The following is a 22,777-nucleotide window of genomic DNA, read 5'->3' on the forward strand; positions in this document are numbered from 1 at the left end:
TTGCGTAATTGAAATAAATTCCTTTATTTATTCATACTTTTTAGTAACAAGAAAATGACATATTTCAATGTAGCGCCAACAAAATTTGAATTTGCCGCCAAATGCAAACTGTTTGACACAATTTCGCCAAACGTGGCAACGCCATGGCCAAAACGCGCGCACGCCTGTGAATGGCAAGTTTTCAAATGTGCGCCAATTTCAAAATTGCGCACAACTCAAAAAATGAAAATAAAATAAAAATTAAAATAAAAACGAAAATAAAAACGAAAATAAAAACAAAACATACTCGACAATATTCAGTTCCTTGTTAATACAAAGCGAAATACATAATTTTTTATTAAACGTTAAATAGTTATTACCTTGCGTGGTGTATTATAAGGTGAATTTAATTCAATTGGATGCGGCCGAAGCAGCCGCAATACGTTATGAGTGTGTGTTTGTGTGTGTGTTAAGGGTTTTTTTAGGTGTTTTATGAAAATGCAAATAAGTAAAGATCCTGCAGTACAGTAGGAGACCTGGAGGCGAACATGTTTAGCTCATGGTATTGATCTATAAGAAAAAACCAGAGATAAATAAAAGAATAAGAAAACTTTTCCAGCTACTCACAATATCATCGATCTTTAGAATGGAGCGTATGGTCTCTGTGGCCAGTGTGATGGCCGAGGTGCTGACCAGCAGCGGCTGGACAACGTTCTCCGCCAATATATCGGTAATGGCGCCCTTGCGCACATTGATGCCCGCTGTCTTCTCGCCCTGGGCATGACGATTGCGCAGCTCCGTGACGGTGGCAATCGGATTGAGGCCCGCATTCTCGGCCAGAGTTGATGGAATGACCTCCAGTGCATCGGCAAAGGCGCGATAACAATAGGCATCGACACCTTCGACAGTCTGAGCCAATGCGGCCAGCTGCAGTGACATCTCGATTTCCGGCGCACCGCCGCCCACAATCTGGGCGCGCTTCTTCACCAGACAACGGACCACGCAGAGCGCATCGTGCAGCGAACGGGCTGCCTCCTCGAGCACCAGCTTGTTGGAGCCGCGACAAATGATCGAAACGGTGCGTCCCTGATTCTGTATGCCCGTGATCTTGACAAACTTGTTAGTGCCGCTGGCCACCTCCTCGACGAGGTCAGCGCTGGACAAGTTCTCGGTTGTGAAATGATCCAGCGAGGCAATGGGACGGCAATGCAGAGACTTGCATACGAACTCAATGTCCTCGCGCTCCACATCCTTGACAACCAGACACTTGATCTTGTCCAGGAAATGCTGAGCCAGATCCGAAACGGCATCGCTAGAGAAATCTTTTAGTATTTTGTAATTCAGAATGAACTTTGATTAACTCACCGCAATATGGACTTCTGCACGAGCAGGACATTGCAGCCGGCCTTCTTGATTTGTTTGACAATATTGAGAATGTAGGAACGTTCCTCCTTGAGCACACGATCCATGGCCGCATAATCGCTGACAATCACATTGTGATCCATATCGGTTTTTGGTGCCGAAATGCAGAACTGAATCAGACCAATTTTGGCCTTCTCGATGCGCTTGGGCGCATTGGTGCCTGCCGAGCGGCTGGTGAAGACCAAGCCCTGCACCAGCTCCGTATCCTCCACGGTGCCGCCCAGACTCTGGATAACCTTGATGTTCTTAAGGTCCACAGATGATTCCCTGCCCGGCTCGGTGACCTTCAGCACGGCGTCGACAGCAATCGGAGCCAGCAGGCTGCTCTGCTGCGAGACGACCTTGGAGTTGAGTGATGTCGAGGCGCTCTTGATCAAAGTTTCGCGATCTTTGAGCTCAATGGGCGTGGACATTTGGGTGAGTATCTCGACCGCCTTGTTCGAGCAACGCTGGAACGAGTCCGAAATGGCAGTCGGGTGCAGACCCTTCTGCAGCAGCTTCTCGCAGGCCTCGAGCAGGGCGCCAGCAATAACCACCACAGATGTGGTGCCATCGCCGGCCTCCACGTCCTGGGCACGGGACAGCTCGACCAGCATCTTGGCAGCCGGATGCAAGACGTTCATCTGCTTCAAAATGGTGGCGCCATCGTTGGTTATGGACACCTCCCCATTGCCCGCCTGGATCATCTTGTCCATGCCGCGCGGACCCAGACTGGTGCGAATCGCATCGGAAACAGCTGCAAAAAGCATCGATTAATAAAATTCTCTAATTCGCACGCTTTGCCGCAGCACATGAGTCATATTTGCAGCAAGTGTCATCACTAAGAAGCTTCGAGACGGCGCAGCGCAGCCGGCAACTGCTTTTGTTTAATGCATTTTTTCACAGTAGTTCGCCTCAACAATAACTAATATGCAGCGCAATTTGTTGATTGCAACATAAATGCGCCTGTTGCATACACTTTTTGTGATAGCTTGCATATTTTCGCAAATATTATAAATTTTCTTACCCTTTGCCGCCTGTATGTTGGACAGCCGCACATCGGTTGGTTTCGACTTATCTTTGAAGGTCTGTGCTTTCGGTTTGATACCAACTGTTCTTGCTTTCGGCGCCATTGTTCTTTTAATGATGCAGTTTTTAACAATAGGTAATTTTTAAGCACAATTTTCAACGCGATTAACACAGATTAAAAAGTGTCTAAAACTATGCTTTTCGCTGCCCCGTGACGTATAGTGACGGGAAAAACTCTGATAGTACTATCGATTGTTTTCGATTGCTCAAACGATGTTTTTGGTATTATTTAGCACCATTTGTGGGTGTTTACTATTGAATGGCAATTTGAATTTAAAAACAAGTGCGTTAGCCTAAATATTGCATTTATTTTTGATTTTTTGATTACAAATGTATGCCTAATTATATTTTGCCGTAGGTGGTATTTCGTCGGGACCGATTTCAATCTTTTCCGGCATACCCTTCAATGTCTTATCCGAATTTATTTGAGCCGTGACCTCCGTGAAGAGTTTATCCCATTCCCAAACTTCGTCCGGTTCATCCAGAGTTTCTTGATCATACAAGCAACGCGTCAAAATAGACAAGTCGACGTCTTCAATAGCCGAGAAAGCATTCTGCGAGAGCAGATCGGAGCTCAACTCCTTGAATGTGGCTTCGTGGCTGTAAGGGGCACTGAAAAATTGAGACATTATTAACTTCTATAATATATATAAAGATAAAGATCTTACGGGGGAGGATCGGCTATTTCATTTAGCAAGAAGTCGTCCCTGACATCATCCAAGTCTGGTATAATGGGTATATCATCGGTGGGAATCGTGCTCGTGGCCGACTTTGTCACCTGAAAACGCTCGCTAAATATTTGGAATTCGTTATTAATGCTTTTATTGAAAGTGTTCCAGCTTACTCATCAAATGAATTCTTCTTCGATCTGTGAATGTTGAAATGTTTATTAATAACAAATAGAAACAGCTAGCAAATATAACTTACTTGTGGCCTTTTGATCCAGAGTCCGCCCAGCCACCCGAAACGCGTCTTATGGGCGGTCGACTTGATTCGAATTCATTATTATATGTTGTCGGCGTTGTGGCCGCTGTAGTCGTGGGACTACTGCTCTCATTGTGTATATCCAGGGTTATATCTATAGATATATCCTTGTTCAGCTTTTGTGTGGACGCGGCACTCGAGGATCCTCCCGCCTGCGGTTGCTCGTTGAGCACATCGCGACTCTTTGAACGGCGGCCCTTGCGCGCCGTAGTCTATAAATATGCATAAATTATGCACTTTTTTATTATATATTTGATTTTACCTTTCTTATAGTCATTTTCAGCTCTTCAGCCCAGTCCATCATTATGAAAATAATTGTTTATATTTGTCGCGTTGCCTAGGCAACAAGTTGTCGTGACAGTGCTGTAAAATACCCAACAGCACGATATCGATACTATTCGATAGCAGCTGTTATTGCGTCGCAGCCAACTTCACGTCACGCTTGAGGAGGGAGCTTCACAGACTGGTTGGTTCAAAACAAAAAATTAATAAGCTGCCAAAATGCTGACCGACGACGATGACTTCTTCTACGAGGACAAAATGTGAGTAAGATAAACGTAAACAGCGTGTACATTCGCATTTTCTTTCGATTTCATAAAACAACGCATCTCATTCGAGAGCCTTTGCCAAGTGGTTTGTCACAAATCAATAATTGGGTCAACATATTGTTTTGATTATTTTGATTTATTTTTTTGCGTTGCATTTAAATAACAAAATTAAAATTTGGTCAGACAACGAGCATGCGAGGCACCGCCAGTGCTCATACAGTTAAATGAGGATTCCATGGCCGACTTTGAGGCGTAAGTATCGGGGCATATGGGAAGTACTTCTTCGAGAAAAAAAAAAGTACTCTATGTACGTCACAAATTTCCGATTCCAAAAAGTGAAAAACCCAAAATGGAGGATTTGAAACCGTCTGACGCCGAAATTGCGGTGCTCTGCACTGGCCTCGACTTGGCGCCCGACAACTTTGGACTGTATAATAAACAGAAATATGAGTTAGATCGCCTGTAAGTCAATTTCTTGACTCAATTAGCTTGTTATAGATCGTTTATAACTCATGTACTTTCGTGTAGTGTCTCAAAAGCTACCCAAATAGACGGAGACTGAGCTACAATATTGTTGTACATCTAGTTTTTGTGTGGGAATTCGATTTTGAACACCAAATAGAGTATCATTTCGTAAAATCTTAAGTTATTATTAAGTTTTTATTGTATAACCTAAAAAGAAGAGATAATTAAAGAGATAATGCCCTATTTTAATGTTGAAGCACCGATCTAGACTGTAGGGCTTATATATAGTAGCTATATGATATTATTTTCGACTTTTTATTGTTTCTATAGCAGCTATAAGACTTGGTAGTGCGATATTAGAAGGCTAAAAAATCGAAGTTTTGTTAATTATTATTATAATTTAATTTATAAGTGATTGTGATATATATAAGATATAGTGTTCCGATCCAGCACAAAAAAGATTCTATGCGAAGTTTTTCAAAGATAGTTTCGAAACTAATCAAGAGATTTTATGAGATCGGACCTAACCTAGTTTATAGTACGCTCTTGAGGGATGTACAATAAATTCTATTTTTTTTTCCCTACTTAGACCTAGTATTATCCCAACTCATATTAAAAATATGTTATAAACTTAGTGATATAGACTTTTTCAGTTTATTCCGAATATATCAGAAGAAACAGAAAGAAGCCTCTTAAAGCTCAAGATTGTAAATACTCATAAGATAGAAGTTATTATTCGTATAATATTTAGTCTAGGCAATCTTATAGTTTATCAATATCTGAACAAGAGATCATGTACAAGTATATTTAATATAGGTTTTTATTAGCTAACTATAAAAATCGTATTGCTAAAGCCAAAAGATAAGATTGCTAGATTTAATTTCTTGGCTACTTAGAAAATTGCACCCATTAATGTGAGTATGGCACGCTTCAGTTTTCTTTCCAAAAGCTTCAACTTTGTTCTAGACTATACTCCAAATGAGTCCGAATTAAAATTAATGCGTTTAATCAATTTACAGGGGCATGACCGTGACGACCAGCTCAGTTGTGATAACCAAGGATCAGAGCAATCTAATTGGCATCAGCATCGGCGGCGGAGCCCCAATGTGTCCCTGTCTCTACATAGTCCAGGTGAGAAGGTCTAAGTGGTTAATAAGAGATCAAAATATGGGTTAAAGTCGGAGCTTGAAGCCTCTTTTAACGATAAACTTAAGTAGCTCATAAAAACAGCCGAGCCTTAACCAGAACCTGAAAAAAAGGTTTTCGTTAAAATAATATATTTTAGATAGACACAAGCTGCTCACCTTAGATGAACTATGCAGATTTATAGCTAGCTTCAAGATCCTTCTGGTTCCATCATCAACAGACTTTGCTTTCGATTTTACTTTTGCAAGTCTTTTGCCCTTTGTCATAACTTATTGAGAATTACAAGCGTCAAGTAATATTTGTTGGACATTTGCAACTATTTTTTAAAAAGAAACAATAAAACTTACAAAATTATTGTTAAACTAAAAAAGAAAAGACTAAACAATGATTCAAGCCATAAATCTAGGTAAATATAAAATAAGCAAAATTATTGATAAACTAAAAAAGAAAAGACGAAGAAATAATTCCAACTTAAATCTAGGTAAATAGAAAATTAACAAAACTATTGATAAACTAAGAAAGAAACGACGAAATAATAATCTGAGCCATAAATCTAGGTAAATATAAAATTAACGAAATTATTGATAAACTAAAAAAGAAAAGACGAAGCAATAAAACGAACCTTAAACCTAGGAAAAAGCGAGTAAACTCTGAGAATCTTAAAGCGATTCATTCGTGAATGATTAAACTCCAATCAAATATGAACTGTTTGCGAAGTATATTTGAAATTGGTTACAATTTGGCTTTGGTGCGCTTCCATGGATTCGGTCTGGCCTTGAAGTTGGTCAATTGGCGCGCCTGCTGGTACTCCTCCTGGCAACGACGCGACGCGGCGATCGCCTTCGCTTGGCAGCGCGCCTCCTGCTTGCGCTGGTTACACTCATCGAACTCCTTGCGGAGCTTGCCACGTTTCAAGCACTGCAACTTGAATGGCTTCGTCTTGACGGTGCTCGACCAGATGGATGGCACATACGGAGGCTTGCGCCATGAATCGGCCGATTTTGTCATCAGACTGGGCCGCAGCGTGAACTCCTTCATGTTGGACTCCTGTATGGACAGCATTTCGGATTCCCAGCGTTTGTTCGCCTTCATCGAGTTGATCAGCGTGCGCGGCGTTTGCGGTTCGGTGATCTTCTGCAGCGATTTTAATTGCCGCGTCCTGTTGCGATTCTCCCAGCGCTTGTGCAGCGCGTTGAAGTTCGGCACCGGAATACTGCGAAACTGCCGGAACTGCTGTTGCGACTGAATAACGCTGCGCGCCCTTTCCTTGCGATTGCTATCGTACCCCTGCTGAAATTTATAGACCATTGGCACCGCGGACGCCCTGCGGCACTTGCTCGCCTTCGATCTGGAGCCGTCCAGGCCCGCCTGCTGCCGCAGCGGCTTGTTGCTCGCGTAGCGCTCCAATAAAATGGATCTCATGCGTTGATCCAATTGACTGGCGCGCGACATGTTCTTCGCTTTGGCAGTCGGCTGCGGCGTGTCTGTCTGTTCCCTGTACCAATGCGAGAGCGTCATGGTGCTTGGCCAATTTGAAATCTAAAATATGTCCAGAAATAGAAACCGAAAATTTAAAATTTGTACAACTGAATTTTGAAGCTGCTTTGAAAGAGCCTAGACTTTACTTAGCAGCAGCTCGGCTCCAGGTATCCCAGACTTTGGTCCAGCATAGAATATATCCTATCCTCTCTTCTCTTTCCAGGTATTCGATGGCACTCCGGCCGCTCGGGAGGGCTCCCTGCAGTCGGGTGACGAGCTGCTGGCCGTCAATTCGGTGAGCGTGAAGGGCAAAACCAAGGTGGAGGTCGCCAAGATGATACAAACGGCCACCGAGGAGGTGACCGTGCACTATAACAAGCTGCACGCGGATCCGGAGCAGGGCAAAACCGTGGACATAATCCTCAAGAAACTAAAACATCGCATTGTCGACAATTTGTCGAGCAATACGGCGGATACGTTGGGCCTATCACGGGCCATACTCTGCAACGATTCGCTGGTGAAGCGACTCGAGGAGCTCGAGGGCACAGAACTGATGTACAAGGGCCTGGTGGAGCATGCCCGTCGCATGCTGAAGGCCTACTACGATCTGCTGCAAACGTACAAATCCTTTGGCGATTGCTTCACACAGATCTCGGCACATGAGCCGCAGCAGCGTGCCTCCGAGGCATTTCGCACCTTTGGCGAATTCCACCGATCGCTGGAGAAGGATGGCCTGGCCATCATCAAGCAGATCAAGCCCGTGCTGGCCGATCTGGGCACATATCTGAACAAGGCCATCCCGGACACCAAGCTGACCGTGCGACGCTATGCGGACGCGAAGTTCACGTATCTCTCCTACTGTCTGAAGGTCAAGGAAATGGATGATGAGGAGCATGGGTTTGCGGCGCTGCAGGAGCCGCTCTATCGCGTGGAGACGGGCAACTATGAGTACCGTCTGATCTTGCGCTGTCGCCAGGATGCGCGCAGCAAGTTTGCCAAGCTGCGCACGGATGTGCTCGAGAAAATGGAGCTGCTGGAGTGCAAGCATGCCATGGATCTGAACAAACAGCTGCGCAGCCTGCTCGAGAGTCTCGCGGAGCTGCACAAAAGTCTGGTGGAGCGTCTGGACACGCTGCCGCCGCTGTTCCCCATCGAGGTGGACTTCAAGGAAACTGATTTTCAGTACAAATCCAGCACACTCAAGCCCCAGGAGCTGGACGAGGAAGAGCTCGAAGCCAATGCGCAACGCCGCAGCCACAAAGTCATCTATGGCCGGGAGGCCGTGGAGCAGCCGGCGCCCATTGTCAATGTGGCGCCGTCCAGTTGTCCGGCGGCCGCCGCCGAGTCCAATGCCAGTGAGAATGAGACGCTGCTGAAGGAACTGGGCCTGCACGATGTGGATTTGCTGTCCAATCCGCAAACGATCAGCAATCAAAAGGATTCCATATCCGCGCAGAACGATGGCTACGATTTCGATTTGTTCCTGAATCAGGCAAATGCCACCACAAGCCTCGAGCGGGACCTGATGTCGGCAAATGCTAGCGAAACTGATTTGCTGCTGCAATAAACTTTTATTAGTATTTGTGTACAAATATAAGATGTGTTTAAAAACCAATTCATTTTTAAAGCTGCGCTTAACGGCTGAGGCTTGTATGCTGTTCAAGCCAATTGCTGGCAAATAGACTATGCAAATTGTGTGTATATATGTTATCCTGTAATTAAATCAATACTAATTAGTTAATTAAACTTGAGAAGAGAAAACAAACTATTTTTAAGCATCGATACTTTATTTTAAAAGTCAATTACCGCGTACTCTTCTAAATTAGACATTCACAATGCACGCTCACACATGCACAAATGCATGAACAATGCTTTGATTGCCGACATGCTGCCAAATTAAGCGACATAAATGTAAACTAGTTTGTCGCCCGTGGTTTCTATTCTATTCCATTGTGGCAGCTTCCTTGTTCTCATTTTCACAGTTTACTTATTTTTATCCTTTAAAAATACATACAATGTGCATTTTGCAAGCAATTGCACTTACCAGCTTTTGGCATTCACAATGGCCGCACACAGTTGACTGGGTAGTGCAACAGGCAAGCAATGAAAAGATGACCACATAAAACACAGAAGTTTGTTTTGTATAACATCCTATTCCTGGCACGACGACCTATTATCTCTATTTCAATAATCTTTTTGTGTCAGCTTCTTAATTCAATGCCAAAAAAAAATATATTTTGCGCATTCGGTTCAAATGTGCCTCTCCAGCCAATTTTTGCCATTCACAATGCACGCACACACACAGCTGATTGGCATTGCAAAAGGTAAACAAAACGTGGTTCGTTTGCCGACATGCCGCCAAAATCGAGCAATAAAAAGAACCAAGCAACTTGGTACCACTGCGACAAATGTGGCGTGCACATAACATCCAAATCCCGGGACACACACGAGCGAGTGTGTCCCATTGCCGATGATGAAAGTGCCTCAGTGGATGCCGAGTTTGTGCGGAATGGAGCGCTTTACACGAGCAGCGCGCAGCAGCGCAACTTTGAGGTGGAATCACTAAAGGATCTGCCGCCCAAATATGCCAACATGCTGATATTTGTATCCGAAGGCGCCATGCAGCTAGCTGAATTGCACATAGGACAACAGGTTGTCATAAGGCCGGCGAATCAAGACCAGGAGACGCAGCCAACGCTCGTGCGCCTGGTTTGGCCCGTTTCGGAGCAGTTTCTCACAACGGTGTTTGCCTCGGCAGAGGGTAGGTTTGTGTGTTCCCAAGTAGTGACAACTCCCTAATCGATTTCCCATTTTAAGATTATAAACAAAATTGGACGGCGCTGCGAGGCAAATTGCTGCGCATTTCGGCACTGGACAGCAGTCAGCTCTACGCCGCCGCGAGCGTCTCCTTGCGGCAGCTGAACAGCAGTGAATCCAGCCTGGAGCAGCAGCAGCTGCCGGATGTGGCTGCTGTGCTCAAGCAGGACATAGTCAATCACATCTACTGCAAGCACAGCGAGCTGCATTTGAATTTCTTCAACAAGCCTCTGTCGTTTCGCTTGGAGAGCTGGCAGGGCGTCGAGGAGTGCGCCGTGGAGGATGCCCTGGCGCGTCTGAGTTTGGCAAAGTCACAGCAATTTGTGCAGATAACAAGCGCCACGCGCCTGGAGCTGTTGCTCAGCGAGGGGCTGGCCAAACCGGAGCCGGAGCAACAACCGACTAAAGCCAAAATTGGCGGACTGGACAAGGAAATCCAATTGGTGGAGGAGAGCATGGACTATGCGCTGGGCTACAGGGCAATGCCCAAGGGTAAGCAGCGGAATTACTGAAGGAACATAAACCCCCTGAATATCTTCTCCCTGCAGGCATCAAGGTCTCGCGTGGACTGCTGCTGTACGGCGCCAGCGGCTGCGGCAAGTCCCTGATCTGCGAGGCCATGTGCGCAGCGGCCCGGACACGCGATAGCAAGGTGCAGCTCATCCACATCAACAGCGGCGAGATCTACAGCAAGTTTCTGGGCGAAACGGAGCAAAAGCTGGCGGCTTACTTCGAACGCGCCTATGCGCATTATCCGCATCCGACGCTGCTGCTGCTGGAGGATGTGCACACGCTGTGTCCCAAGCAGGACGCCGGCAGCGATCTGGTCAAGCGCGTATCGCTGGCATTTCTCACGCTCCTCGATCAGCTCAGCAGCGGCAGTCGGCCGGCGGCGAGTCGTACATTTTTGCTGGCGACCAGCTCGCAAATTGATGCACTGCATCCGAGCATACGGCGTGCCGGGCGTCTGGACTGCGAACTGGAGCTAAGCGCGCCCACGCCAGCCGCACGCCAAGAGATTCTGCACTGTCTGCTGCAGCCGCTGCAGCATAACATCCAGGAGTCGGAACTGGAGCAGATTGCGAGCATAACGCACGGCTATGTGGGCGCTGATCTGGCCAACTTGGTGTATACCGCGACGCTGGCCACACTCAAGACTGAGGCGCGCGCGCTGGAGCTGCGGGATTTGCAGTCGGCGCTGACACAGGTCAAGCCCTCGGCTATGCGCGAGGTGCTCATCGAAAATCCCAATGTCCGGTGGTCGGACATTGGCGGCCAGGCGGCGATCCGGCTGACGCTGCAGCAGGCCATCGAATGGCCGCTGCTGCATGCGGATAAGTTCCAGCGCTTGGGCATCAAGCCGCCGCGTGGCGTGCTCATGTTCGGTCCGCCCGGCTGTTCCAAGACAATGATTGCCAAGGCCCTCGCAACCGAAAGCAAATTGAACTTTCTGTCCATCAAGGGCCCCGAGCTGTTCTCCATGTGGGTGGGCGAATCGGAGCGTGCCGTTCGCGAGGTGTTCCGCAAGGCGCGTCAAGTGGCGCCCGCGATTGTCTTCTTCGACGAAATCGATGCCATTGGCGGCGAACGCTCGGAGGGATCGACCAGCGGCGCCTCCGTTAAGGAACGCGTGCTCACCCAGCTGCTGACCGAAATGGACGGCGTGGAGGCGCTGCATAATGTGACCATTGTTGCGGCCACCAATCGACCGGACATGATAGACAAGGCGCTGCTGCGTCCCGGCCGCATCGATCGCGTCTGCTACGTGGGCCTGCCCGAGCCGGAGGCACGCCTCGAAATCCTCCACATCAAGCTGCGCGCCATGCCCCTGGCCGAGGATGTCGACGTGGATCGCCTAGTCACGCTCACAGCGGGCTATTCGGGCGCCGAGATTCAGGCCGTCTGCCATGAGGCGGCGCTCAGCGCTCTGGAGCAGAGCTTTGAGGCCGAGTCCGTGCATTGGCGGCACTTCGAGGCCGCCCTCCAAATGGTCCAGCCACGCACAAGTCCCGAGCTGTTGCGTCTTTATCAGGAGTACATTAAAAAGTAGACAATAAGCTGTCCATTCGCATTTTGCGGGTGTGTTCCCGAAAACTCTTTCTGCGCAATTTCGCCTTGATTTACTTGAGGCGTGTTCCATAACGAAGTCAACAATTAAAACCAATTGTGACTTTTGAGAATAGGTATTTTTTGTTATTGGAATTTAATTTAAGACCTTTTTTTCGCCCGAAAGATTACGTTTCTCGGAATGGTAAAAAATGTCATTTCCAGTGCCCTAAAATCGTCAAAAAAAAATATCATAAATCTCCAATCTAAAATTAAATCAAAATAGTTGTGACTTTTTTTTATTCTTTCTTATATTTTCATTATTTCGCTGAGCATCGATTTTGTTTTTGTTAAATTTAAACCAATTTTCGCCCGTTACGTTCTTCGGAATGGTAAAAAATGTCATTTCCAGTGCCCTAAAATCGTCAAAAAATATCATAAATCTCTAATCTAACTGATATAGATAAGGGAAATGACAAGAGATGATAATATTAATAACAATCTTATCAGTCTGACAGATCATAAATCTACAAGAATTGAAATTGAGGAGCTTGCAGTCGAAACGACGGCGTAATGCTCTGTAACAGTGTTGTAAAATTAAGTAAAAATTTGGCTTGTGAATGTAAACTGTAATTATTGGGAATGTGAATTTAAAACTGTAAAAGATTTATAAATGGGAAAAGATATATATATTAAAGACATATATATTAAAGATATATATATATATATACGATATATATATAAAAGACAGTTATATAAAAGATATTTAGTGAGCGTAAAACTGTTATTTTGGGAATGTGAATTTAAAACTGTAAGAAATATAAATTAAATCGATTTGCTTGGGCTAAAATTGAATGAAACTTTGGAGTATTTCGCATTTTCTTTTTCAAATTTCAAATATTTAAACAATTAACAAACAGACAGTCAAAACCAATATGCCTTTTGATCACTTCGCGTACAGAGTATTAACTGTTACATGCCTAATGACAAAACTAGTTATGCCCGAAAAAAAACAAATAATCAATTCGATACCCAATTGAATCAGTTCAACAATGCGCTGACAACAGATTTGTACAATTTTTTTGTGTATAGACTAGAAAATACCCTGTGCGTCCGAGTGAAATTTGAAAATATTTGAAATATTTTCCTCATATTTACTGTTGGTTTTGACGAGCTTACCATTTTTAATTATTTTCTTAATATTCTATAAATAGTTTTTATTGAGTTTATTTGTTTTGGTATTTCGAAAATAAAGCTATAAAAAATCAAATGTAATATAAATAGAACAGTTTCAGTTAAATATACTCAATTTTTTTTTATAGCTCTTGGCTATTTATACTTTTTAGTGCTGCCGATTTCTAAAAAAATAAGCTGAATACATAGTAAAAAAATAGCTAAAATGGCTTAAAAAAAGTTTTTTAGGCCATAAATAGGTAAATTAGTTGCATTTTTCACATTTGACATCTTAAACTAGCTACATTTAGCTCTAAAATAGCTGTATTGGCAACACAGTTGTAAATTAGCTTTAAAAAACAGCGTTATTACCTATAAATTGTTGTATTAGTTTAAATTATTATTTTTTACCCTCTGCTGCTCTCTAAAACTAGCTATATTTAGCTATAAAATAGTTCTAATGGCAACATAGTTGCCTTAAAATTAGCTAAGATAGCTTTAAACAACAACTTTCCAGGCCATAAAAGACTGAATTAGTCTTGATTTTCAAATTTTTCTCTCTGCTGCTCTCTAAAAATAGCTAAATTTGGCTATTAAATGCCTCGAATGTCAGAACAGTTGCCAAAAAATAGCTAAACAAACTTTAAAAGAGAGCTTGATATGCCATAAAAAGCTGAATTAATTAACACTTTTACTTTTGCCCTCTAAAAATAGCTTCATTTAACTTTAAAATAGCTATTATGGCAACACAGTTACCTAAAACTAGCTTTAAACAACAACTTTCTTGGCCATAAATAGCTGAATTAGCTTCAATTTTCAGCTTTTGCCCTCTGCTGCCCTCCAAAAAGTTTACAACCATGTATACATAATATTTAAATGTGTTTAGTACAGGGTATAAGAAGAACACACATATACATATATGTACATATATATTTTAGGAGAAGTGTTTTCTCGTGCTTGAAATCTCACAAATTGTCAGACTTTTTGGGGGAGAGAAAGCAACAGGTTGCTTCAGAATTCGTGCGAGAGAGTCGCCGGGATCGGCTCGGCTGGGCTCAGGGAACAGTTGTTGTCGGACTGTCGCGACGATTACGACACACAATCAATTTAGCCGCACGCTGCTAAAAACTCGCGAGAGAGAGGGAACGTCTGTTCTGTTTAATTGCGAGAGAATTTCCAGTCAAGATGCAGTTGTGGCTGAGGATTTCCATGCTGCTCTGCTCGTTCGGTTTCCTGCGGGAGCTGCGACCCTCGGAGCCGTTCGTGACCGAATATTTGGCCGGCGATTGGCGCAATCTGACATCCGAACAGATCTACCAGGACGTCTATCCCTTTGGCACCTACTCCGTGCTGGCGCTGCTGGTGATCGTGTTCCTCATCACGGATCTGTTGCGCTACAAGCCAATCATTGTGCTGTCCTCCGTGGCGGGCATTGTGCTCTTTGTCATGCTGCTGTGGACGCGCAGCCTGCTGGAGCTGCAGATTGCCCAGGTGTTCTTCGGCTTCTTCATGGCCGCCGAGGTGGCCTACTATACGTACATCTATGCCAAGGTCGACCGGGAACGATATCAGATCGTCACCGGGCACACGCGAGCCGCAATTTTGGCTGGCAAATTTCTGGGCGGCGTCGTCGCCCAGGTGCTCGTCTCCACGGACTGCATGAACTTTCGCCAGCTGCACTACATCTCGCTGGCCACACAGATTATATCGCTGCCCATTGCCCTATCTTTGCCGACTGTTCCACGCAGCGTCTACTTCTATGCGGTCAAGTCGTACAAGGACAAGAATTCACCGGCGGAAGTGGAAAATGCAGATGCAAAAATGGCGGCGCCAAAGTTTTCATTGCGGAATGCCGGCAGCCTGCTCTGGTATCATCTGGTCTCCTCCTATACGAATCCCATTGTGCTCATGTGGAGCATCTGGTGGGCGTTGGCCATCTGCGGCCAGGTGCAGGTCATCTCGTACATACAGTTCCTGTGGAAGGAGCAGGCGCCGGAGCATCAGAGCAACTATAACGGCGGCGTCGAGGCGGTGGCCACGCTTCTGGGCGCCATTGGCGCCATTCTCGCCGGCATGCTGAACAGCAATAGTCGCCGTAGCTTCTATATGCTGCTCAATTCGGTTTGTGTGGCCATTCTGGGCGCGCTCCTGCTGCTGGCGGCCTGCTGCGAGTCCGTCTGGGTGGCGTACGCCGGCTATGCCCTCTTCTGCGCGATATTCTTCTTTATTATCACCGTGGCCGCGGCCATTGTGGCCGAGAATCTGGTGGACGACAGCTTCGGCCTGGTGTTTGGCATCAATACGCTGGTGGCGCTCGTCTTGCAGTCTATTTTAACTGTTGTTGTGCTGACGGGTAAGTCGAATATCCTTTTGATTATAAACGAAAGTCAATCCCTTCCGTTGCAGACACGGGCTTTGGCCTGCCGCCGAAGAAGCAATATATTGTTTATGGTAGCTACTTTTTGGTTTTATCGGCAGTCTACCTGCTGCTGCAGCTGATACTAAAGATCTTTGCAAGAAAGTCTCCTGTGGCGTGATGGAATAAAAAACCACTCGAATATCCTTAATACAATTTTTATTAATGTTTACCTTTTTTACAGCACATTTGTTTTAATTAAACAGAAACTTAACAGGTCTCCGGACTGTTAACAACAGCGAGCGGTTGTTTTACTTGAGAAAATTAGCTTGTGCGCTTACAAACTGGCCGGTGTTAAATTCTGCATAATGTAAATCATTAAAAAAAAATAGTTGTAGGTTTTTAGGAAAAAATAAACTCTTAATTGTGCGGCAATTAGCATTTAACAGTTGAAAAAATACACAACAGAGCACAGCTGTTATTTAACATTACCGATCGCGGCAAAGGTGTGCACAATAATCGGTACTTTCGATATATATTTATGCAGCCCTGGCAAAACGCAATCGAGCTGGAAATTGCAATCGCACAAACAAACAAAACAAAGTTTCTGTGCGTGCAGTTCTTATATTTGCATGGCTGCTAAATAAACAAGTAAGTTGATTAAAATTCTATAAATAATGCACGCAGCTCAAACAAAGTGCTTAGTTGTATGTGTTTATGTGTACGTATTAAGTGCAAGCCTCGAGGGCAAATGTGAGTCATGCAGACAACAACTTTCAGCTGATTACGAGGCGTGCGTGTGTGTGTGTGTGTATTTATTATTCTCAACTTTCTTTTAGAGTTGCGGTTACCAACAACACGAATAGCCGACAAATGAATAGCGAAGCCTCATTACTGCCGCCGGCCCAAGCTGTGTCCGTCGCATCTGTAGTCTCGGACACGCCCCCCTTGACTGAGCCCTATTCGGATACGGATTTTTACATTGGCGTCGGTTTGGCCATTTCATCATGTTTCTTCATCGGCTCCAGCTTCATCATAAAGAAGAAGGCCCTGCTGCGCCTGAGCCGTTATGGCGAGGTGCGCGCCGCGGCTGGCGGATTTGGCTATTTGCGTGAATGGATCTGGTGGGCGGGGCTGCTGACAAGTGAGTTTTTCTGTGTGACCGGAAGACCTTGTCAAATGGTGACTCATTCGTGATTGTTTTGGTGCCTTTGCAGTGGGTCTGGGCGAAGCGGCCAATTTTGCCGCGTATGCGTTTGCGCCCGCCTCCCTGGTCACGCCCCTGGGCGCGCTGAGTGTTATCATCTCGGCGGTGATGGCTTCCCGTTTCCTCAACGAGAAGCTCAATTTGTTGGGCAAAATTGGCTGCTTTCTGTGCATCTTGGGCTCGACAATTGTGGTCATACACTCGCCCAAGGAGAAGGAAATTGAGGATTTGCAAGTGCTCTTCGAAATGCTGCAGGATCCCGTCTTTATACTCTATGTCATCTGCATCTTTGGCTCGAGCGCATTTGTCGCCTGCTTTGTGGCGCCGCAACATGGACACACCAATGTCTGCGTGTACCTGTTCCTGTGCTCCGGCATTGGCTCCCTGACGGTGATGTCCTGCAAGGCCCTGGGCCTGGCCATACGCAGCACAATTGCCAATGGCTCGAATGTGTTCAGCACGTGGATGCCGTGGTTCCTGATCGTGGTGACGGTCACCTTTATTGCCATACAAATGAACTATTTGAACAAGGCGCTGGACATATTCAATACGAGCATTGTGACGCCCGTTTACTATGTGATGTTCACCACGTTGGTGATCACCGCATCCGCCATACTCCTCAAGGAGTTCCAGCACATGCGCTTCGAGAATATACTTGGCGATGTGTGCGGCTTTCTAATTGTCATCATTGCCGTCTTTCTGCTCAATGCCTTCAAGGATATCGACATCACGCTGATGGATGTGCGCGGCCTGATGCGGCCCAAGATGCAGCGCGTCTCCCAGTACGACGAGGAGGTGCTGGTCAGCACCAACCTGAAGGAGCGTCGCTACTCGTACGGCTCCAGCGACGTCTTCCGCAAGGCATGACACAAGCAGCGCTATCAAGTTTAGTTATTCCCCATGGCCCAAACTTGACTCCAACGAACAACATTCAAACTGCAATCCAAAAAAAACCATATCATACGCATCATACCATTGATTGTTCCTTCATTTTGTTTTTTGTTAATCACCTTCTTTAAGTCCTAGCAATTTAAGTGTATTGTAAAGCTAAAAGATCGACCAGTTATTATTTGCCTTAAGGATTACGTGAAAATTTGTATATAATATAAGCATAGCCCTTGCCAATTTAGGATGTGTTTAAATTAATTATTGTTTTAGCAAATGTGTAACACCTTCTACGAGATCCTGATCCAATCTTCTAGCCACACGAGGGACATATTTCAGAGTTGGTTGGATCGGAACAATCAGTTATAAATTAACTATTTGTTTAAAGATATCGAACAGAATGTTAAAAAACAGCTAAAAATAGCTATTGTATACTCATTAAGATGCCAAAAATAGCTAAGTCAGTTGATTTGAACTGTTTCCGGCTGTCTACCTCTAAAAACAGCTATATTTAGCTGGAAAATAGCTGAATTGTCAACGCTGTTAAAAAACCCACCAAATCTTATTGGCATCCATTATATCCAATTGGAACACTAAGTGGGAAATTAAGTAAGTCGCTATGAAACTTTGCTGACTAAGTAAACAAATAAATCTCATATTTGCTATTTGACTGCTAGGCTATTTAATCTTCGTCAAAGTTTATAAATCAACACAAATCAAAATTGTTACCATATTTAACAAAGTTAATTTTCCAGCTTTAAAATTTCGGAAAGCATCGATAACGATAACAAGCGAACGCGTTTACCTGTGATTGGCAGGGCTGCCAACTGTGAAATAATTGCAATTAACTAAATATTAAAAACTAATTAAACGATCGGTTTTGCTAAAGTGCACATTGAATTTGGCCAAAAATGAATATTGTACGCTTGGGCTGCACGCGTAGCATGCTGAAAAATCCATTGTCCACGCAATGGAATCACATAATCAGGGCTACCGCAATGACAGCTGTCAATTGGAATGCCCTCAACACCTTTAGAACGGCAACAGCGACGGGCACTCGAGAAAATTTCGCCATTTTGCAGCGTTTCATTCCAGTTACTAACTCGATACGCAACTATTCGTGCAAATCAATCGGCAGCAGCATGGAAGAGCATTGTATTGTGCCCGATGTAATAGCCAAGGCGCCCAAGGGCACGGCTTCCGTTGAATATGCCGGCGGCATTAGCGTGCAGGCCGGCAATGTGCTGACCCCCACCCAGGTCAAGGATCAGCCGTGTGTCAAATGGGAGGCGGATTCCTCGAAACTTTACACGCTCTGCATGACCGATCCGGATGCGCCCAGTCGCAAGGATCCCAAGTTCCGGGAATGGCATCACTGGCTGGTCGGCAACATACCCGGCAGCGATGTGGCCAAGGGCGAGGTGCTCTCCGCCTACGTTGGCTCCGGTCCGCCGCCAGACACCGGCCTGCATCGCTACATCTTTCTGGTCTTCGAGCAGAAATGCAAGCTGACCTTCGACGAGAAGCGTCTGCCCAACACCAGCGGCGACGGACGCGGCGGCTTCAAGACAGCCAAGTTCGCCGAGAAATATGATCTGGGCAATCCCGTGGCCGGCAACTTCTACCAGGCCGAGTACGATGACTATGTGCCCATCCTGTACAAGCAGCTGGGCGCCTAAGCGCAACAGATTCCCATTTCCGCGACTTTTGTATAGATTACATAATCTGAGGCGAGGAATTGATTGTTTTTTTTTTATTAATTTGTAATTGGAGAAATATTCGGATCATAAACAGAAGTCTGATTGGCAATAAAATTGCGGCAGCTGCATTTAAATAAGTTTATTGTTTATTTTTCCTGATTTTCAAGGTAAAACGAGTGCAGGTGCACCCAATTATTTTCCAATCGATATTTAAGGTATTTATTACCCCTCTAAAGTTTGTTATCTTTTGCTATGTAATGGGGAGGCATTTCCAGACCCAACTGGCGATTCATTATAGCCAAGTCATGCTTAAAGCTAATCAGTTTTAATGAAAGAACATTCTTCGGCACGAAGAATTTCAATCTTCACAATTCTCCCGAACCAAGTCTTGATGGGTTTGTGAGACTCCAAATTTCTAGCTTAAGTAACGAGAAGAATTTCTAGAAGATTTAGCCACAGTCTTCTCGAGAGTCTTCATCCTGGTATTGCCCCACAATAGATAAACCGTGCGTCCTTATGATGTATGCATTTATTTGTTTACTCGCAATCTACAATCTTGTGTGTTTTGTTTTTTAATGTATTTATCAATTTATAATAAAATTTGGGATGAAAATGCATACAGGACAAGCGCGCTGGGCTGCCTTAAGATGCTGGAGCAGATGATTCCAAGCTGGCGTACTTCTGTTTATGCTCCGGCCACTCCACCTCGCTGATAGCCTGTGCAAAGAAATTGGAATATAAATCAATAATTCAATTAAATCAAATAAATTATGCCTACCTTGAGTTCGTCGATGGCCTGCTTGGCTATCCAATGGAATACGGGGTTCTTCCAGTCGCGGGCAATGGCCTGCAGCTCCTTGACGCCAGTTTCCGTGGCCGGCGATGAGGTCTTTGAGATTTTTAGATACTGAGCCCACAAGAAGACCATGCTGCGCATTTTGTATGTCCAGAAATCGTTGGGCACGCTGCGTATCATGTCCTGAACCTTCTCGGTGTTCGGCATCTTAAGGTTCTCCAAAAAGGTTACATTCATCAATGTAAATATGGACTTCATGTTATTGTAATAATTATCGGAATTCTTCTCCAGCGCAAATTGGCCCTGACTGACAATCACATCGACCACCTGATCGGTGGTTAAACGTGGAAAGTCCGGTATAAAGCAATTGCGCAAATTGATGCTGCCAAATGGCTGCAGCTGCTCCTTAATGGCCGCCTCGCACCACTTGTAGTCCGTCCACCAGGCTGTCCAGGATGAGTACTTCTTCGACTCCTCCTTGATGGCCCACTCGTAGTGCAAGCGCTTGCGAATGCGCTTGACCAGTGTCCGTCCCGCATTCTTGCCGTCCTGCTCGACACTGGGCATCTCCTCCGCCAGGGCCTCATCGTCGAGTTCCTCGCCGCTTGTACTGTAATTCGGCGCCTGCTCAAAGAACATGATCGCATACGACTTGTCCTCCGGCTGCGGCAGAGCCACCTTCTGATTGTTGATATACGGCAGCTTGAAGCCGCCCAGCAAAAAGCCACGCTTGACCGCGAGCTTGCGACGCTTGATGTCGGCCTTGGTGAGCGGCACGGGAACTGCCTCGGCTACGCGTTTCTGGCCGGGAACTGGAAAAGGAAGGCGTTAATAAAATGTTTGACTGAATCATGCGAAGTTTCTGTTAGGTTTATCGAGATATCTATCAAGATAGTGTACTTAACCCTCGGCTTTACCTTTAGCATTAGTTTTGGGAGCTTCTTTCTTGACTTCCTGTGGCTTGTTGCTGTTGTTGTTGTTGCCGTTGTTGGCTTTGTTTTTCGCTTGAGTATTTGGAGCAGGTGCTGCGGCCGGATTCTTTTTGACCGGCACCTGAGCTGGCTTCGGCTTGCCGCCGTTAACGGCCACATTCTTGACCGCAGCTGGTTGATTTTTAGCGTTCAATGGATTTTTAATAATTTGCTTCTGTTGCTGATTTTGCGGCCTGTTGACAACAACTGGCGGCCTACGTGCGGCAACGGGCAGCTGCGGCTTGTTGCTGTTGTTGTTGTTGATAATTTGCCTGGGAGCTGGCGGTTTGCCTTGATTGGGCATCTGCGGTCTGTTGCCAACTGGCGTGGGATTGGGCTTGGGGCCAGCATTGTTGTCGAAATTCCATTTACTGTTGCGATTGCCGCCGACATTCGGTTTGCCCTGGCCGAAGCCAAAGTTGTTGTTGCCCACCTGCCAGTTGGATTGGTTCTTCATCAGAGCGTTCACCGTCTCCATCACTGCGTAAGCCTCGCCAGCGGGCCTAGCATTGTTCTGGCCGCGATAATTCTGGACATTCGAGTTGCCAGCCCCAATCGGTGCTTGGCTATTGTTGTTGTAAAATGGTTGATTATTGTTGTTGCCGTTGTTGTTGTTGTTGACCTTGTTGTCAAAGCCTATGGGGAAATCGTTGGGCTGCGGCCTGCGGAAGTCGTCATTGAAACCGCGATCGTTAAAGTTGCCAAAGTTGCCCGTATTAAAAGGCGCAGTGCGTTCATTGTTGAACTTAAAATTGGAGCCAGTGCGGCTCAAATTACTCGATTCCTGCCCGCGCAAATTGTCATTGAAATGATCGGCACGTCGATAAGTATCGATATTGCGATCGTTGTTGTAAAAGCGTTGATTGTCAGTGTTGTTAATGTTGCTGTTGTTGTTGTTGTTGTTGTTGTTGTAGCCAAGATCACTAACAGAGCGACTCATGCCCGAATTTGTTGGCAGCTGCTGTTGTTGTTGTTGTTGCTGCTGCTGAGAGCCACGGTAATTGTCGGAACTAGACATATAACCGTTATTGCTCGCATTTCGACTGTTGTCGCCGCTTATATTGAAGCGCTGGTCGAAAGTGCGTCCCAGAAAATTTGACTGCGGCTGCTGCGACGGTCCACGACGGTCGTCAAAGTTGCTTTTAATCGGCGCAGCACTCACATGGTCTGCTCCACGGCCGTTGTTGCCGAACCGTTGGTTGTTGTTGTTGTTCTGATTGTTGTTAAAGTTAGAGAAGCCAATGTCGCCGCCGGAGCGTCCATAATTGTTTGATTGCATACCGCCAAACTTGTTGTTATCAATATCTGCATATCGTTGATTGTTGTAACCGTTGTCAATATTGTTCATTGACCTGCGAAAATTATCTTCGAATGGACCACAACCACCACCACCGCCGCCGCTATTGCCACCACCGCCGCCGCCGCCGCCACCACCGCTGCCAACACCACTGCGAATTGGCGCAAAAGACGATGTATCATTGGGCTGTCGACGCTGCCCAATGCCGTAGGCGCTGAATCTATGGTCCATACTGCCCGACTAACTGCTCTCTAAATCGATTTAACTAATTATATGTGACGACAAGGTAAGATTTTAACGGCTTTTGCAGCGATTTCTTAAATTTTTTTTTACAATACGCTAGCTGCTTGATGCCGTTCTAAATTGTAATATTTTCACATTTGACAGACACGCACACACGCGCACACACACATACATGCAGAACAGTGCTGTAAAGCG

General features: G+C 45.5%; 9 protein-coding genes across 11 annotated transcripts; 5 read left to right on the forward strand and 4 right to left on the reverse strand.

The window, feature by feature from the left end:
* Positions 1 to 295: 295 nt before the first annotated feature.
* On the reverse strand, positions 296 to 2,643 carry CCT4 (chaperonin containing TCP1 subunit 4). Its single transcript, XM_064681250.1, has 4 exons — positions 2,408 to 2,643; positions 1,345 to 2,137; positions 607 to 1,291; positions 296 to 549 (listed from the first exon to the last, which is right to left on the reverse strand). The coding sequence occupies exons 1-4, from the start codon at positions 2,511 to 2,513 to the stop codon at positions 532 to 534; spliced, it is 1,602 nt and encodes a 533-aa protein (XP_064537320.1). The 5' UTR covers positions 2,514 to 2,643; the 3' UTR covers positions 296 to 531.
* A 114-nt stretch (positions 2,644 to 2,757) lies between these two features.
* IFT43 (intraflagellar transport 43) lies at positions 2,758 to 3,853 on the reverse strand. Its single transcript, XM_064681225.1, has 5 exons — positions 3,716 to 3,853; positions 3,397 to 3,665; positions 3,314 to 3,337; positions 3,138 to 3,260; positions 2,758 to 3,081 (listed from the first exon to the last, which is right to left on the reverse strand). Exons 1-5 carry the CDS (start codon positions 3,755 to 3,757, stop codon positions 2,808 to 2,810), a joined length of 732 nt encoding a protein of 243 aa, XP_064537295.1. The 5' UTR covers positions 3,758 to 3,853; the 3' UTR covers positions 2,758 to 2,807.
* On the forward strand, positions 3,843 to 8,688 carry PICK1 (protein interacting with PRKCA 1). 3 transcript variants are annotated; one of them, XM_064681222.1, is made up of 3 exons: positions 3,843 to 3,995; positions 5,486 to 5,597; positions 7,315 to 8,688. In XM_064681222.1, the coding sequence occupies exons 1-3, from the start codon at positions 3,955 to 3,957 to the stop codon at positions 8,656 to 8,658; spliced, it is 1,497 nt and encodes a 498-aa protein (XP_064537292.1). In that variant the 5' UTR covers positions 3,843 to 3,954; the 3' UTR covers positions 8,659 to 8,688. The 3 variants fall into 3 exon arrangements, with proteins under 3 accessions (XP_064537292.1, XP_064537293.1, XP_064537291.1); XM_064681223.1 differs by lacking the exon at positions 3,843 to 3,995 and adding an exon at positions 4,235 to 4,253; XM_064681221.1 differs by lacking the exon at positions 3,843 to 3,995 and adding an exon at positions 4,445 to 4,463.
* LOC135427651 (uncharacterized) lies at positions 6,312 to 7,225 on the reverse strand. Its single transcript, XM_064681224.1, has one exon. It carries the CDS (start codon positions 7,128 to 7,130, stop codon positions 6,345 to 6,347), a length of 786 nt encoding a protein of 261 aa, XP_064537294.1. The 5' UTR covers positions 7,131 to 7,225; the 3' UTR covers positions 6,312 to 6,344.
* Positions 8,689 to 9,384: 696 nt separating the features above from the next.
* Positions 9,385 to 12,085, forward strand: LOC135427649 (ATPase family gene 2 protein homolog A). The gene is made up of 3 exons (XM_064681220.1): positions 9,385 to 9,852; positions 9,909 to 10,400; positions 10,457 to 12,085. Exons 1-3 carry the CDS (start codon positions 9,444 to 9,446, stop codon positions 11,956 to 11,958), a joined length of 2,403 nt encoding a protein of 800 aa, XP_064537290.1. The 5' UTR covers positions 9,385 to 9,443; the 3' UTR covers positions 11,959 to 12,085.
* A 2,004-nt stretch (positions 12,086 to 14,089) lies between these two features.
* On the forward strand, positions 14,090 to 15,785 carry LOC135427688 (thiamine transporter 1). The gene is made up of 2 exons (XM_064681279.1): positions 14,090 to 15,480; positions 15,534 to 15,785. The coding sequence occupies exons 1-2, from the start codon at positions 14,313 to 14,315 to the stop codon at positions 15,662 to 15,664; spliced, it is 1,299 nt and encodes a 432-aa protein (XP_064537349.1). The 5' UTR covers positions 14,090 to 14,312; the 3' UTR covers positions 15,665 to 15,785.
* A 434-nt stretch (positions 15,786 to 16,219) lies between these two features.
* Positions 16,220 to 17,819, forward strand: spict (magnesium transporter spict). The gene is made up of 3 exons (XM_064681278.1): positions 16,220 to 16,236; positions 16,323 to 16,627; positions 16,701 to 17,819. Exons 2-3 carry the CDS (start codon positions 16,357 to 16,359, stop codon positions 17,555 to 17,557), a joined length of 1,128 nt encoding a protein of 375 aa, XP_064537348.1. The 5' UTR covers positions 16,220 to 16,236; positions 16,323 to 16,356; the 3' UTR covers positions 17,558 to 17,819.
* A 478-nt stretch (positions 17,820 to 18,297) lies between these two features.
* On the forward strand, positions 18,298 to 19,412 carry LOC135427686 (protein D3). Its single transcript, XM_064681277.1, has one exon. It carries the CDS (start codon positions 18,487 to 18,489, stop codon positions 19,252 to 19,254), a length of 768 nt encoding a protein of 255 aa, XP_064537347.1. The 5' UTR covers positions 18,298 to 18,486; the 3' UTR covers positions 19,255 to 19,412.
* A 377-nt stretch (positions 19,413 to 19,789) lies between these two features.
* LOC135427684 (putative uncharacterized protein DDB_G0286901) lies at positions 19,790 to 22,570 on the reverse strand. Its single transcript, XM_064681275.1, has 3 exons — positions 20,989 to 22,570; positions 20,054 to 20,883; positions 19,790 to 19,992 (listed from the first exon to the last, which is right to left on the reverse strand). The coding sequence occupies exons 1-3, from the start codon at positions 22,568 to 22,570 to the stop codon at positions 19,918 to 19,920; spliced, it is 2,487 nt and encodes an 828-aa protein (XP_064537345.1). The 3' UTR covers positions 19,790 to 19,917.
* Positions 22,571 to 22,777: the final 207 nt, after the last annotated feature.

Source organism: Drosophila montana, unplaced genomic scaffold (genome assembly GCF_035044405.1).
Source record: "Drosophila montana isolate Dmon_TW-CO22-7 unplaced genomic scaffold, ASM3504440v1 contig_2192_1, whole genome shotgun sequence".
NCBI classification, from domain to species: domain Eukaryota; kingdom Metazoa; phylum Arthropoda; class Insecta; order Diptera; family Drosophilidae; genus Drosophila; species Drosophila montana.